General features: G+C 39.9%; 2 protein-coding genes across 2 annotated transcripts in view; one reads left to right on the top strand and one right to left on the bottom strand.

Moving 5' to 3' along the window:
- Positions 1–17,952, top strand: part of LOC135490871 (pre-rRNA-processing protein TSR1 homolog) — a 52,851-nt gene that overhangs the window by 6,283 nt on the left and 28,616 nt on the right. The gene's annotated exons all lie outside the window — the stretch shown is intronic.
- On the bottom strand, positions 4,221–10,793 carry LOC135490872 (FMRFamide receptor-like). The gene is made up of 2 exons (XM_064776433.1): positions 10,378–10,793; positions 4,221–6,734 (listed from the first exon to the last, which is right to left on the bottom strand). Exon 2 carries the CDS (start codon positions 5,931–5,933, stop codon positions 4,791–4,793), a length of 1,143 nt encoding a protein of 380 aa, XP_064632503.1. The 5' UTR covers positions 5,934–6,734; positions 10,378–10,793; the 3' UTR covers positions 4,221–4,790.

Raw genomic sequence — 17,952 nt, 5'->3', positions numbered from 1 at the left:
TAAGGCGGCATCCGAAGCCAGGATGTGATAGTAATATTCGATCGAATTATGGGGCTACACTTCCAGAGTGCCGAATAAAAAAGTCATACGGCAAATGATGACAACTTTTTTCTGTTGACTTGCTTTCTCTGTTTGCAAAGCTTGTCGAATAGTGATCAAATCACGACACATTTTTTTTTTCTCTGGCTGCTGTGAGCAAATTGGTTTGGATGCTGATAAGCCAGTAAAATTTATAAACGATTGGATTTTGGGATGGATTTTTGGGATATCTGTATCTTGACTGAGTGATGTCTTCAAAGTCCATCATCATTAGTCTGATTGCATTTGGTGTCAGTCAATTGCGGAATTTGACCATGTACTAATTGTAAAATCCACTCAATTAGTTGAGATCCATCAGGGATTTGAGGGCCTGATTGTTTTGTGCATCATAACGTGAAAGTTTCATGATGTCATGTGCCCTTGACCAGTAATTTAATTCATTCACATCGGCATCATTATGTGGGTACGGGACATCATGTCTTTTGATTGACCAAGTCATTGTGCTGTGCTCTAACGGAGAAATCCAGGCTATTGTAGAGAATTGAACCAAAATGATATTGATACTGGAAACAATGTAGGATGATGCAATGAAAATGAAGCTTGAAATGTTTATGAAATGGATTGAGAGGGTTGGTGATATGATAAAAGCTTTACCAAAAAGCTACTGACTTGAAAGATATGATGAACTGATGGTTATCCACCTGAGTGAATGGCAAGGGGACTGAAGTGGTTTGACGGTAGGACAAGTCTGTGATGTCTATCGATCAAACAATGGTTGATTGGTGTGAAATTACTGAAGTTTTGGAGATGATGTATGATAGTGATGATGCCGAGATGAATGATGATGATGCCAGTGATAGGACAGTGCTGATGATGCTGATGACGATGATGGAGATGGTGTTGAGGTTGATGATGATGATGGTCAGAATGATGATGATAATGATGATGATGGAGATGGTGTTGAGGTTGATGATGATGATGGTCAAAACGATAATGATGACGATGATGATGATGATGGAGATGGTGTTGAGGTTGATGATGATGATGGTCAAAACGATAATGATGACGATGATGATGATGATGGAGATGGTGTTGAGATTGATGATGATGATGGTCAAAACGATAATGATGACGATGATGATGATGATGGAGATGGTGTTGAAGTTGATGATGATGATGGTCAAAACAATAACGATGACGATGATGATGGAGATGGTGTTGAGGTTGATGATGATGATGATGGTGGTGTTTATAATAGTGATGACAATGATAATGGTGATGATGATGATGATGATGATGGGGAAGGGGATGATGACAACAACAACGATGACGATGATGGTGATAGTGGTGATGTTGATGATGATTTGATGGTAAATGTATGAGTGTTGAGAAAATAATGACAGAAGTGAATGATCGTTTATAGAAATAATTGTGATTTGATAAATTCGAGATTGTGAATAGCAAGTAAATGTTGATGAGATATGAACACAATAAAGGAATATTTGATGATCGTAACTTTGAGCTGTGAAGATATGTGAAATTGGTAAGAGATGGTTAATGGTAGTCACATGTCGTAATGATTGTTGCTGAATGGTTTAACTGTCAGTCTGACAACTTGGTAATGAAACGGCCCTCTCTCTGATTCAAAGACAAACCTAGTAGGCTTGTTTTTGCCCAATGAGAAGATGGGCATGATTAAAAATCGTATCAGTTACCATGTACTGTTTCAGGCAACTAATAATAACTCCACGAGAAATAAACCTGTTTTATGAAAGAACTTTTCAAGAATCTTCCAACAATGGTGAGGTGAATGAGTGAAACCTTCTAACAGACTATTTACAGTTCCCAGGAGATACCGCCACCAAAATAGATAATAACTGATGGTGAAATCGGACAAGATCAGCCAACGTTATTGTTGAAGTGAAGCCAGATTGTGCGGTAGCAGAGGGGGATTATGGGAATTGATGCCATCACATCCCAGCAAGTGGATAAAACTTTTGTTGAGTTCTTCCAACATGTTCAATTTCCTCTTAGAAACTTGTAATGTTTCATTGTAATGAAGGATGTTGAATGAAGTGTGATTTGGCAGCAAAGTTTTGCCATTATTTGTTTAAACAGTAGTAAATAGTACTTCATGGGCTTCTATTGTTTTGGAATGTGACGGAGTGCGCTTTATTTTCGGTAATTGACATTGATTGAGGAACTTCTAGAGTACACTGGTCTTGTTTGTTGGTCAACATGAAAGGTATTAGTTTCATTTCTCTCTGTTGTTATTGTTTCAGTGATTATCGCCCAGGCAAGGATTCACCGCCCACGAATATGCACCTTCCCATCACCTTGTAAAAGCTGCAAAGTGGTTCACAGTATGAAGCTCATTTGAACCAAATCTTTTGCAACTTTGACACAGTGGTACTATCCACCTCCTGTTGACTGATCCCCACAAGGACTCTCCACCCCTTATATGAGAAAAACTTTAAAACAGACCAATGTTTTAGGTACATTTACTGTTCAAACTTCGCTCTCAAGGACACCGTCCCTATCTCAGACCTCTGGATCAGCCAAGGCTGTATGATAGGTGATATGATCTCGTATGATTGGTTTAGAAAATGCATGGCGATGAAGGAAGCTATGGCAATGATGGTGACGAGTGGTGACGGTGACTGCTCAGGAAGAACCCAAGGAATGCTCCACAATACGAGATATTCAAGCTAGCTCTCACCCAGGTTCCCGTTAGTATTAGTTGCTCCCATAAATATCTGAGGCAGCATGTAAGTTATGATGGAAATACCACTGATCAGATTTGGATGAGATCATTGGATAGAAAAGATGGATTAGTGTTGCAATCATGAATGAAATGATGGCTGAATGAATGGCAGGGGATGCTGGGATTAATTGAATCCCGTGGCATTCCTGACTGAGTTATGTGATGGTCTTGCGGAATTTCTCTATTACTGCTTGGATTATAAGGTCTGAACTGGTGTAGGATGTGACATTGTCTTAAGATGTGACATTGTCTTAAGATGTGAGATGGTCTTTAGGAAGGATATCCTTATTGATGTATCTTGGTTGTTAAGTGGATTATTTGAACCGGTTTTCATGACTTGTCAAACTGGGGTCTTAATTACATCCGTTGCTTCCCAAGGACCAATTTTCCACTCACATGGTCCGCATTATATCTCCACTCATATCACATTAACTGAGGTCAAGCCTCCTTGAAGCCTAATGTTGGCCATTTTAGTCCACTTGTGCCCAGCGCTCCTCTGTGGAGACCTATCACAGTGACAAGTTACTGGGAAGCGATTTTAAACCTGAACCTCCACTATGAAAGCAGACTGTGCACAGATCACATCAGTGCATTGGGTAATGCATTGTTGCACTCTGCATTAGAAGGCGACAAGAATGAGTGAACACTTGGCTTGTATCTACTCTAGGCCCACCTGTCAAACAGATACAGGGCAAATATGAGACCATTGGTATAGCTGATCGGCTTGATCCCGTAACAAGCTCCCCTGCACCTATCATTTATGCCTCGCAGACAGGTTTTTTGAGAACTTTTGAAGTGTGTGAGACCAAGTAGGTTTTTATGGAGTTGATTACATGACTGACGATCAGCTAATCTATTCAGTATCAAAAACACATTACTTCATAGTGCTTTAACAGTCATTGTAAGTCTGGTTTTGAAACTTGAAGTGTTAGCTGACACGTGCTTGCAGTGGAATTCTGGTTCGGAAATGCAAAATCTGGTTCTACTTGCAATAGCAATATCTATCGCCAGTGAAAAGTCTTGTTTTCAAAAATATAAATCATCCATGTGAATCAGTATCGTAGGTTTGCCATGTTTTGGTTGAGGAATGCTGTCCGTAGGCCATGTTGAGTTTACTGGTACTTTATGTTCCTACTTTATCACCTGTTGGTGGGTGAAGTGATCAAACCAACTGATTGGATGTCAAAGCTACTTAAGCCTGTTCATACAGTCTTCCAGGAAGCCACTTTCATTAGAAATCTGATTGCTGTTTTTGTGAAATGGACTTTAGTTTGTACTATGTGTTTACTATATGGCCTTGATTCATACACTTAGAAACACAGATTTGGTCATCAATAACTTGTTTTAATTGGACAATATGAAAAAGGTCTCTTGTGATTTAGCAATCAAGTCTGACTGACAGATGATCTTTTGGGGTGTTTAGATTGACGAGGCAGGGATACACCAAGCGACTGATTTATAATTGCTTTTCAGGATCATAACTGATAGTGGGACAAGGAAAAAGAGAGAATTCTTCCCCTTTGAATGCTTTCACAGGCTTAGCATTACTGATAACTGAACCAATTTGATGGTGGATTGAGTGTCTGGAGGCCAATAAACTGATTGATGTGTAATGTGCACATCAAGTAATCTGAAACCCTGCATATCATTTCATATCTGGTCCTCCTTGAAATATTGATGACAAAATGTCTTTGGTTGTGGGCAGGCAATTACTTATAGAACCTGCTAAGCGCAACTTTAGGTTGATTAAAAATAATTTTGTTGAGTAGAATTTGTTTTAACAATATTCTAATCTAAAGATGGTGCATATCATTAATAGAGGATTGAAACTGATAAAGCTGTCACAAGGAAGGTATACTAATCACATGTTCCCAGTTCACCAGACAGTTTACACAATATCACAAACAAAAACTATTACTCTCTCCTTAGCAAGATACATTGTTGCTGATTAATGCATGTTTTTCCAAGCAACAACCTTCAGTAGTTGTCATGGCGTTGAGGCGTTCTCACACATCACCTTAGCGACCATCATGTTTTCATCAACACTCACTAAAGATGCAGCGGTGATATATTCCTTATGCGGTCGACGCGGACACAGCATCCCCCACAGAATCTGACGGAACTTTTTTCCCAGCATGCAATAGATGATAAAGTTGACGGCGGAGTTGAGGGTGACAAGCATATTTGATATGACGATGTAAGTCTGGTATTCTAGGGAATCTAGAAATGGTTTTCCCAGAAAAACTGAATCGAGGACCATAGCTAGTAAAGCGGGAGTCGCACAGATGTAAAACACCACAACGATACAGACAGGAATGACGGTGATCTTGTGTTCCTTCTTGATCCGCTTCGTCATATTACCCCATTGTCGTTTGGCTGTCTTTATCGTATAAACTAGTCGAACGTTTAAAATGGTGATCATGACTAAAGGTATTAAGAAAATGATGAGGAAATATAGTGTTGCACAATATAAGTAACGATAAATATCATTTGAGCCCAAATTAGACTTTTCATTGTTCCAAAACGTCTCGTCGTAACTTTTGTTCGAATCTTCTGAGTGTGTTGTGCGAGGTGTAGCGACGAGTTTATATTCAATAAATCGTGGAATATTGTAAAAGATTGAGAAGACCATGACGCCTAACACGGAGAGATGGGCTCGTTTAAGCGTGCACATTGTTCCCGCCCTCAACGGGTGACACACTGCAATCCAGCGCTCGATCGAGACTAACACTGTCAACCAAACAGAGCTCATCTGGGCCATCATGATACACGGCCAGACAGACATAACTAGGTAACCACGGATTAGGTATAATCTGCGAAATGCACCTGTAAACTCGTAACAATTCGCCATGACTTGCATAAACAGGACCGTCGCAAGTAAAATGGAGTCAGAAACAGCCAGAGCTCTCAATATGAGAAATAACGGTAACCTTTTATTGTCTTTCCCAAGAACTATGAATGATAAGATATTCCCTAATATTCCGAACCCGCACAGTAATCCTGTGGCGTATATACCGACGACTGTTATGAGATGTTTGAGTGGGTTTTCCCCTGCGAATGGTCCTCCCTTGTCAGGATGATCCCTCAGGCTCCCGTTAGTGAGATTCATTAGTATTTTATGTGAATCCATTTTGAAGAATTTGTTTTTGTGTCAAAGAATAAGAGTCAAACTTTAATCTCCATTACCGGTGAATTCGAGACTGGCAGTATTCTCATAACAGCATGGGTATCGTGAATTCTGATTATCTTTTAATTGGACTTTAATCCTTTATTTGAACTTGTAAAAGTGGGACACAAGAGCACAAAAGAGAAGAGAGAGAACATTGCCAAAGATTTGACTGTAGCTGAAGTTGCTTGGTGTTGGCTTAGCAGGGAATGAAGGTTTGGCAAGTCAGTGCCACCTTAGTCGCCTCGCTCTTTTACCCTCACCTTTCTCAAGCACTTAGCTATTCATCTCCCTTAAGAATGAGTTTGTGTCTAATATCGAAGCACTAGTTTAGAACGCTCACATTTCCTTCCATTGAGCCCAGTGGCACATTAGTTGTCTCTTCTTGCATCTTTTGTCGTGGTGAGACATCAAACTTGACTTTCCACAAGACCACAAAGTGCACTTTCATTAATATGTTAATCCCAAATCAATCACGAAATCAAGCAGCTAAGAACAAGTAGATTCCGCTGTTCAATGAAAAGGACAGTTCACCATTACTATTATTAAGACTCATGATTATTCCTCGGCATGTGCTGCCAGGATTTGTAATGTACTTCCTAATGGTCTGGTTGTGGTCACAATGAACGTCGCTCAAAGTGGAAGATCTCGGCTCCTGTCACAATCAACTCTCTTAAAGTGTTCGTTTAAAATGTCTGGATTGTGTATCGATATTTCGCAGGTGTCAATTGGACTGTCTCAGCATTGTTTGCTCAGGTTGGTTATCTGAAATGAATAAGCAAAAGTAATTTAGCAGTTGTGTTCATATGGCAATGATCCCTCCATTGGGACGATCTGATGCTCTTTCACCTGGAGAGGGAAAAATGTGTTTTTCAGGCAGATTTGGCAAAAAGACTGTGATCACAATCACAGACAAGATTTTTAGTTTACAAAATTGCCATTCAATGATTCTCTGATATGTTGCCAGCAGATGCAGACGATAATGAGATGGACTTGGCCAAGTCTCTCCCAACAAGAAAGTACTGCGATCTTGATAAACTGTGTTGTCCTCATATAAATGTTATCTACGCATCATCCACCTACATGAGGTGTATCAGGCAACACAGCCAACAACCCAAGTTTCATGAATTAACTATAAATAATATGCTAACCACAAACAAACTTGTGTTTCTTATCTTGCCAACAGTTTTAAATATCCCTGTGGCGTGAAGAAACTACCTCCACTTGAATTACCTAAAAACATTCAAATGCAGGTTGCAGGTTTTATGAGCAAAGAATTTACTGGAAGGAGATGTAATGAATTGCCCTTCTGAGATTAGCGATGAAAAAGACGTTGGAATATTTTGCTAAAGTCTTAAATCTTCAAAGTGTTTCACTGAATGTGCATTAAAGGGCCAACCATTCATTATCAATAAAAACACTTGATGTCAGCAACATCAAGTGGATGTCATGATGGATTACCCTTTAGAGGTCTGCTGCGAAAAAAGATCCTTTAAGAGGTTTAACCAGATCCACCGAGCTGAGTCATTCTAAGATGAAACAATTAAAAAGGATTGATTCCTCAAACCTGGTTCTTGCTGACTTCACCCTTTGATAAGTCTGTAGAGTTATTCTTTATGTGGACTTAAACACTTATTCATTCATGGTGTAAGTGTACATTTCATGCGGCACGAGCCTTACTCACACCCCTCAGTTGAACCGTGACTCATCAGCATACAAACCATGCAGTATGTTTCTAAGTGTCTAATTACAGCCTGATCAGTATGGCTTATAAATCCGCTGTTTGCTTATTGAACCATGGAACTATTGTATATGCCATAATGGAACTGTCTCCTCAGACATGCCTTCTTGTTGTTCAGTAATTAATAACTTGGTGGTGACCAATCAATGCTCAGTTATAGAAGTTGACAAATTGTTATGCTATGTGTTATTTTAGGGTTTAATGGTTTTGTAATGACCACTTGTTTAGCTGTATGTCTCTATGGCTATGTATAGTGATGTCTTTGACATCGATTGTGACAGCATGTTTGTATGTCTCCAGGCGGCAGAAGCCACCTTACCTTATTCAACCATCTCACTCTGTGCAGCGACTGAGATTAATCTCTCCTGAAAGTGGTGGATGGAAATGCACAAGAGACCGCCCCCAGTTCTGCCCTTTAAGAATCAATCAAAGTCTAGTTCAAATCATGAGTTGGAAGCGTCCATATTCTGCAATCTTGTTATCTGCAGTGTCTCACCCTTGTGTGATTCAACTCACGCCACAAGATTTGATTGGATTTCCTTGGAGTCCATTTTTCTTCCTCGTAATTTACATCATTTTTGGCGCAAACAGCTATTGTTTGGCAAGCTCTTAGGTGACTGATTAATAATCAAGGCAAAATTGAAGTGTTTTGAGTTTGAAATGTGGTTGTGGTCTAGTGTGATTGAAACATATCGTGTTGCTTGGAAATCTGCAAAAACAGAATCAACCTCACAAATTCAAAATTCTCTTCGACAATGCTAACAGCTTGTATTTCCCACCGATTGTACTGGTCACCAAGATTTCCCACTATTATACTTATAACCAGCACTCCCAAGTACTGACACAGTACCCCCTGATAAAGCACTGGCATTGGAAACTTCTCTCATTTCCAATTGACTTTATGAATGTTGAATCAGACTGCTTATTTCTACATATTTTATGGTGAGAATGTGACTGTTTTCAACTAGTTGATAATTTGTGCTGTTTTTTGTGCAAAGGATTTCCTTGTGAGTGTTTTGTACTTGGGAATTCATATAAATGTGACATAACGCTGGTAGGCCGGACACCTTCTCATAAAGAGCCATGATAAACACTGATCAAGTGGCAACTCCTGTGCGTGGGAGTTCCAACAACTACAGCCAGCACTCTGCAGTAACTCAGTGCAGAATCAGTATAAAAAGCCCTGAAATTGCCCCATGTTCAGAGCAATCAACCGTAATTTTAAGGGGATGTTGTCATGATGACGATCTTATATTAGTATGCATTGCAGGACTTGAGTTTGGCATAAAAAGGCAGGCAACATCTTTATTTATTGCGGAGTGGAGGTTTTCTGGGGTCAAATTGGCAGATAGCAAGTGGTGAAAGGGATCTGAAGTCAACCAGTCACCCAAAAATGACAAAAAGTGACTGAAAAGGAAGTCTTGCTCAGGTGTAATATTCAACCAGTAACCCAAGACCTTGCAACACTGACTTACTACATATGACAGTGTGATTCCTCATTGGCAGATAGGAAGGATATAAACTGTGTTACTCTTTACCTTAACCTTTGTCATCAGCAGTTTCTGCCTAACTTTGTCTACTTTCTGTGTCAATGTGAACTTCATTAGAAGTCACGTCAAGGAGGACTTAGCATGAGTCCTTGAAGGAAAGTAACGCTTGTTTTATTGGGTAATGACATTGTTGAAGCTGATGTCTTGTCTAAACCGGTAGTTATGATTAGAGTAGAAATATGAGTTGGTTTTAATGACACTAATGCATCTCCACAACCACTTGAAAACTTATTGAAGATACTTAAAATGTTTGATATAAAAACTCGGGTAAGGGTAAAAGCTTTTAAATGTATCGAGATTAAAAAGCATCCTTTGTGTGACGCGTGGACTTGTTTGTTAGCAGAACTTGACTTCTTATCAAAATGAACAAAGTTGTCTGCGTCATCAGGATTACTTGAAGATGGAGTCACATGGTATTGATTTCTGTATGCAGCTTTAGAAATATCAGAAGTTTGTTTACTTTTCAGAAAACATTTGTTTTGTTTATGAACATAATAAAGATGCCAGGGTTTGAAGATCGAAGAATTAGTAAGGAAAAGATTGTTGAGAAAGTTTCGAGGAAATGTTGTGTTCATGCAGAAAAGCTTCACCCTCCACAAATTCTTGGGGGTTTGGCCATTGAGGTGATTTAGGCACAATGGATTCATCATAACCGCCTATAAACAGTATGCCAAGATCAGTTCACAAGAGGTTGACTTTGTTTGGAAATGTACATGCTAGCTTTCTCAATTATTGCAGGCCGTCATACCTCAGTGCTCGGTTCTTAATGAACATTTTGACTGGTCACACCTCAGTCTCCAGTACGGCACCAAACAATGTCAAGTTTCAATGCTATAATACTATGTTGAATATTCAAACAATAGTATGGTAATCAAGATTCTAAGCTGACATGGACTAGAGCATAATCACCTGTACAAAGAACATACAGATTTGCTGGAGTAATGATGAAAGAAACTGGTGCATTGGCAGAAAGTCACACTGTTTCTTTAAAAACTCCATAGGCATCACACACTATATTACCAAAGAGGATGGTGTACTCGGACTTCAAACATGGGACTTACAACAAGTTTGGAAGTTAATGACTTGATTCCAGTAAAAAAATAAAATCTGTACAAACCTCATTACATTCTTCAAAAAGAATGCTCCCTTTCTTTCCTTGGCTAGTAATCCATTTAAATCCCAAGAAAGTGTGTTCTTTAGTTTGCAAAATAAGAAACCATCCTGAGAAACTCTTGAAAAGAGCAAAGTTGTTTCTTCGAGAGGTGGATTAAAAATATTTCCACCATTCAAGTAAACTCCGTTTTTGACCAATCCCATTCGAGGTGCAAAAAGATTTTGTGAGATTTCCAAGACTTCTTGTTTGAAATCTCAACTGTCTTCTGTTGACTCTCCTCTTATAACCTTGTGTAAAGTCTCAGAGAAAGTAGAAAAACTTCTCAAAAGGTGTATTCATAGAACAAGGTCAATATCTGTGATCTCTGGAAGTTTCTGGCTGGTTTATAATAAGAGAATAATCCCGGTCGACCACTGAGCAAGCTGATCTGGCATCAAAGCTTCACTGAATGAGAACCTTCCTGTGCGGCCAATAATCTAGTTTGTCAATGTCCCACTTGGTGTCTCTAGAGGTAGTCGTGTTAGTTTCAGTTCGGTAAGAGTTGATTGGGAATTGGTGCACATTCTGTACAACTTGGCTCATTGGTATTGTGGCTCAAGTTCAGTTGGAATGAATGAGTTCATGGAAAAACTTTCATTCCTTGATGTATAAAAGTTTTAATTCTTGAACATTTTGAAATTAATTGAGAAGTTTTAGTTCTTTTCAGAGAGAAAGATTTTCCCATGTAAAGTAATGTTGTCTAAGAACTGTCTTTAATTCCAGCATAAAAGTTATTAATGACACCGAAAGGTAGAAATACCCCAAGGAAGTTTGGTATTTTTAGTCTGGGAAACAGAGCATTTTCCCTGAAAATCCCTGAAAAACATATTTTGAGTCCCGTCCCATTCCTTTCCTAATTATTTTTTCTAAAAATACTCCACCAGCTACCATGTCCTAAGACCAACCAATGGTAAAAGTTTCAGTCGATTCTGTTGACCCCACCTTATGACTTTTTGCATGGTCTATCTGTGGGCTGACACTTAAGATGAAGTGTTGGGTAGCGGATAAACATACGGTACTCTGGTCCTCTAAAAGAAGTCAACAGTGAATGATGCAATATTGATGATGGTTTCTTCCATTTTGCACCCTGTTAATGATGCTGGGTTGAATTTCCACCGATAAAACTCATGGAGAGTTAGATGAGAGAATCAAATTTTGGTGACTTGGCTCACATGTGACTTTCTCTGGGTCGTCTAATGGCACGTGGAACGCGTCGACGTACCTGATTGATTCTGGATGATTGCCAGTCCCAGCGGAGTCATCGATGATCGGAATGGTTGGTTTGCACTCTCAATATGGTCGCCACGGTGAGGTTTAAGGACATGGTCTGCATTTCTTATTCAGCGTGGCATGATTCCCTTGCGATGTAAAAAAGATAAGTGCCTCACAGGAAGGTTGTTTGTTATGATGGTCCATCTTGTCATATTGCCTCAGGTGTCGGCTTCAATTGAAGTGTTGACCCAGGACGTATTCCCAAACTCCTTTGGTACTTGTCAATATTCTGAACAAATTCCAAGGTTGGCCCAACTCTGATGAGATGGGTGAGGGTGATCTTCAAAGACTTTCTGCTGGGATCTGACACAACTTCCGCTGGTCAATAAAATGTCCAAAGATATACTGTAAACTGAACCAAAATTACCTCTCAAGAAAGGCTGTTATGCAAAATCTGATGCTATTTGTAGTCTTGGCAGACTCGGCAAGGTAGGCCGTTAATTGATGAGGCCAGTTCATTTGGTATTCAGTTGACTTCTCTCACCAATTAATTATGTTATCTGCTGTTAGCAGATGGAATTCTCTTCTCACTGTCCAGGTACGATGTGTCAGAAGATCAATAGATCTCTTTTATTTGATTTAATGTCTGTCACAACACGTTTTGTTGAAAATTAATTTATGATCTCGTGCTCTGATAAGTTGTGCAACCAATTTGCAAGTTCATGATGATGTATTTTCGTGTACTAGTATTCACTCTGTCCTGATGTGCTATCGATCACTACATTCCTTTTATTCATTATGAGCATGCCTGTCTTGTCGGAAGAGGAAGCTTTGACTCTTTAAGCATGCATGATCAAGAACGCCTGTTGTCTCAACCCTGCTGCAGGAGAAAGCTTGGATACTTATTATCATCATCGATGGATGGTCCATGATCTAAGAGAAACTGCCGGCACGTCTTGACATCTCTTCATCGTTTTTTTCCACAGCTGTATTGTTGGTGTCTATAGGTCAATGCCAATCTATGGCAGGACTCCAGCTGAGTGCTGACCCTTTCCAGTCCCATAACCTGGCCACTCTCAACTCCTGAATCAGGCACTCCTGTACACTTGGCGCTGTCTGCATGGGAGCACTTGATTTGGCAGGATTCAGTGACCGAGTCAATGCTCTCGATCACGAAATCCTCGATATCCAATTATCTGTACCTTACACCACTTGAGAAATCACTTTGCTATTACTGCCAGCTTGAGCTCTCAAGCATGGGGTTGCGATTCCGAGTGTAAGTCAGTCATTTGTGTCCTATGCTTTCAATTGCACTGAGACTTTGCTCTTCAACACATATTGTCCAAACTGTTCGAAAGAAAACTTTTTTAGACTGTTACCCTTTTGGAAAAACGGGACTCCTGCTTGCATTGCGCCATTTAGGAAACTGCCCCTTCTCCCACCTTCTAAAAGCCTTGACCCGACTAATCAATCTGCTGATGAATAAGTTCCTTTACCAGTTCCTGTTTCCCTGCTGAAACATGAGACAACACGAGGACATGGAGTAAGTGTATTGATCTTTTCCGCTCTTTCAAAAACGGTGAGAAAGTTGATTCTTGCGGTTCTTTCACGTAGATGATCAGCAGGAGAGGAATTAAAGAAGCGTAAAGTGTTTTGCCCTTGCTTCCTTATCCTTCGAAGCAGGTTCAACATCACGTGAGAAAACTCATTTATCTTGTTGGACGTTGCTGGAAAAATGTTCTCCCAACAAAAGCGTTGGCTCGGGAAGCAATGATGTGGTAAATGAGGTTAGGAGACATTAGACATTATGGAATCTATTTGGTATCGATGGTCTGCAGGGAATTGATTCTCGAAGATAGGTAAGAAAGACTTCGATAGTCACATTTGGTAGCTGGGAAATGCCTTCAATGGCATGGTGGTCTGATCTGCACCATTCATCCAAATATCAATGGGAATTCTATTGTCCCACACAAAGGCGTGCAGCAGATGAACGCCAGAGAGAACTTGAAAAAACAGTTCAGTTAGATTTTGGGGAAGAATATAAACTCATTTTTATACTGTACAGGATACATCTAGGATATATTTGATTGCTTACTGAATTATAGCGCTAGTGAACTACTCTACGTCCATATTCCTCGTTTAGTTCGAAATGTGCAACCGACTTGAAAGTCTAACTGAGTGAAGGCAAATCTGTGATGAGTTTCTGGTTCTCAGTGTGTCAAGGTCAGAGTGACTTGAATCCTTTATATTTGCAGAGATGTTCTGATACGGTGAAGCACTTAGATGCATGCCATGGCACAAATCAATGATTTGTAAAACCCTATTTTGATTGTGAGTTCTATCGTTGGATTGTTTGCTTCAATGGTTTTCACTGGAACTGTGGTGATGTTACTCAACGATCCAGGTCATCGTCATTGTTCAGTTTGTGTGATGAGATGACGACTCATCCGAACCAGTAATATGATCAGTTATAAGACTAGATATCTTGCAGTCGTCTTGTTTATTTGGTTGTTTCTAATCACAATCACTGTGGCTGATGGGAAGTATTGATTCAAGAGGCGACCATCAATGACAACAGAGTGATACTATTTGGTCAAATTTTTATGCCGATTGTGTTTCTGCGAATGTTGGGTGACTGGGCGATTGTCTATTGCTGCGTGAGATGGGAGGTTCAAGGGCGGAATGCGTTGGTGATGATGTTCAGCGGAGAGAAAAACAACATGAAAACATGTTTTGTAATGTGACTACTTGGAAATGCCAATTTGCTTGGAACATCCAATTTGTTGTTTAAACTTGTTGAAGGTCATAAGTGTTTCTGCTCAGAATCTAAAAAGGCGGGGAAGGGGCACAGCCTTAAACAAGCCGGGTGGAGAGCTTACATGACAACATTCTTGATGAAATTGCCCAGGTTGCGACGGCTGTCTCATTTCCATTCTTACAGTAAGCTTTTGATGCAGTGGGATGATCTTGGCATTACTGATAGGATATGATAACATTCCCTTGTGGAATATTCAGGTTATGATCAGAATGTTCCACAAGCAACTTCTAGCATCATCATTCTCGTCTGCAGCTCCGTAATCTCTGAACAGCTTAAATGATTGCCTGAGGTGTGGTTAGAGATCCCGCAGGTGATTTTGCCAAATGTCCGCTAACTCTCGATCCAAGGGGATGCTCTTGTTCTACTTAATCTGACCATGTTCTCCCAGGCGATGAACAAGATATTGTCTCAACATGTCTTCTTGCACTCTAAATGGCTTATTACTTTCCTGCAGTCGCTCGCCGCTGTAAACCACTCAAGTTTCACAGATCTTACAAAAACTCCTAAAAAATTTTTTTTGTGATTTTTTTGTAGCAGATGAGAAAATTTCTTTCGTTTTTTCCATTCCAATCAATTTTTTTTTCACAATTTTTATTTTTTGAGAATTGAGGTTTTATTCGCAAAATCTGTGAAAATGAAGCGCCAACACAAACTATTTGTTTTTGTCTCTGGTGTTGGTAGCAGTGATTAGTTTCAGTTGGTGATCGTGTTCTCCCAGTGGTCAGGCAATGAACACGATCTTGGTACAGTTCTCTCTTTAAGTTGCTTCTTGCACTCTACAGGACTATAACATGTATTGAGCACTCAGGACATGTATTCAGTGCTAAGGATGAGCATCCCCATTTTGCCATCTTCCCCAGCCAGGTACCCCCATAAAATGCTGAGAGCTGACATGAATTTGAATGAATCACACCAAAATGGACAGGAAGTCCTATTCGACATGTCCACATATATAGCCTATTATGTCATAATCTGAAAGTGGACATAATTGGACATAACTGACTGACATAATCTTATATTGTCAATTATTGTGCAATACTACGCCTCAAGTCTAAACTGCCCGATTTGATGTAATGGGCCACATATGTTCATAGACTTGATCTGGCGAAACGTACTTCAATGCAAATTCAATTGCTCTTCTATAAAATCACCATTATCCACACTTGTGTGCTTTCGAGTAAAGATAATGTCCTTGTTTATGATAACCTCAGCTTGGATCATGTCTGTACATTGATGCATTGGCCCATTAAAGATGTGAGCCAGGCTCAGACTGCTTGGCCGAGCTGGTTTTGCAAATCTGACCATAAATATGGGTGTAATGGCCAGAAATCAATATGTGTAGCAATTAAGATGATACTACATCCATTATGTCACCAACAATAACCCATATCATCAATAGGGTCGGAGACAGAATGTCTGTTATCTGGTGGACAGTTGCTGAGAGCACATTTTCACATTGATTGTTTGAAGCAGACATTTTTCTGTCTGTTGATGACATTTCTGGAATATGACTGTCATTCTTTGTTGAATAGTTTGTCTGCATCACCTAAGTAAAATACTCAGATGATCTGATCAACTGAATGATGAACCACTAGTACAAGCTGCATGCACAAACATCTCATGAAAGTCAAAGTACATGACAAAGCACATCTGGTTGTCTATAGACATGTGCTGATTGATCCTACGTAAATGACACATGTCAGTTTCTAATGACGTGACAGAGAGAGCAGGGATCATTAACTCCTGGCCCCTTTCATGGCTGTCAGATCAATGCCGCTTTGTAATCATAATTCAATTAAAACCTAAGCTTTTGTGAACAAAAATCACATGAACAGAGCATTTGGCCATTGTTGTGACTTCTCAGCAATGTATTATTGGGTGAGCTGATGTCTGTTACCTCACCAGTCCATAACTAAACAAGTTTCCACAGACTGTGCTACTTATTTCAACAACTGAATTCCTTGAATTCCCTGTTGCTGTCACCAGAATGTGTAATGACCTGTGACCAAGAACCATGGTTGGTGCGAGTTCCCTTGATAACTGTCAGCATTCATATACTGTCAGCTTATTATAAGTTACAGACGTTTGAATGTACGATGAAAGAACAAGTCCTCTGTGACCGCAGTATCAACCATGTTCACATTTGTCATGGCTGCTGGGATCAATGTAGACTTTATTCGCAAATATCACACGATGCATGACTTATCACTGATAGCTCCTGCTGTTGGTGTCATTAAGTTGCCGTTAAGCAGAACACACCAAGCTGTTGCTGGTGTATGTAATCTGACCAATGCATCATTATTGCCATATCTGTGACCGTTCCTGTTTTCACACTTATTCAATGCCGGGTTCTCCTACCAAACTACCTAAAATGGCCTTCCAAATAGGGCACATAGTGTCCTTGGGAAGGCAAATACACCTGAAACACAAACACAATGAACTGATTACAATCACCTGCTGATCCTTTACTGTGACAACAAAGGTGACATCAGGTAGCTTTACAGCCTCCATTGATTTCTCTTTGAATTGATTTGGAGAGTTTTGGTATCAGATGGCCAATGACTGTAACAACACAATTGATACCATTACTGTTCTGTTAACATTCTTGATGATCAGGTTACCACTCATCAGACTAGCTTTCCCTTGGGATATGTTATTGCCGACTCAATTACAATGCAATTTGAAAGCTGTTTTCACCTTCAGTTGTATTATATTGCTGCTTTCTGCCTTACTTTTCTCTAACCATCCCACGTTCAACATAGTTTGAAGGATTTACAGCATTTGCCCAATCTAAGTGAAAGGCCTTGCTGAAGAAAGTGTGAATGTTCCTCATTTTTGTGTAAAATAAATATCATATAAAAATCACTTGTGGGGTGTAACTAATCTGATGTTGTCCTGGAATGTATTGATCAGTGACAAAATCATGGTGCATGTCAATAACTTCGCCTTAGTCACTTCCTCCATAGTCTTCCCTCTCTGTCCTTGGTGTCAATATTTCCTGGCGCTGGTGGCAGTTCTGACATGGTTCCTCTGAAGCCAGTTCTAATTGCTCTTTGATAATAGGACATGATCAAATGCTAATTGCAGAGGGAAACCAGTTAGACATGATGCCCTGAGGACATTCGAGTGATACACATCTATCTAAGTGAGCAGTGGATGTTAGACACATATGTGGCTATTATTTGGTTGATGCCTCGAGCGTTGATAACTTGATTAAGATTCTGAGATCTCCTTCGGTTGTTACTCCTCCTAACTCTTTCTTTGCCCAGATCAAGTTGAGTTATATCTCAACTGCTCCTGATGAGGCAAACCTGCTTACCAATGCTAATCACAACGTCATGGTTCATCGCTGTGATGGTAGGAAAGCAACAGGATATGGTTTCCTTTACTTTGCTGGTCTGGTGTGTTTCGAGTGCTGTCAGATGTGCCATGTTCATTGAAGCAATCATCCGACTCCAACACGTCCACCAGCAGGTTGAAGGCGGAGGAAACAAGTGTTGTTTCAGTCA

This window comes from Lineus longissimus, chromosome 7, assembly GCF_910592395.1.
Source record: "Lineus longissimus chromosome 7, tnLinLong1.2, whole genome shotgun sequence".
Lineage (NCBI taxonomy): Eukaryota > Metazoa > Nemertea > Pilidiophora > Heteronemertea > Lineidae > Lineus > Lineus longissimus.
Note: the sequence above shows the minus strand (reverse complement) of the source record. Positions and strands in the feature narration are given on the sequence as shown.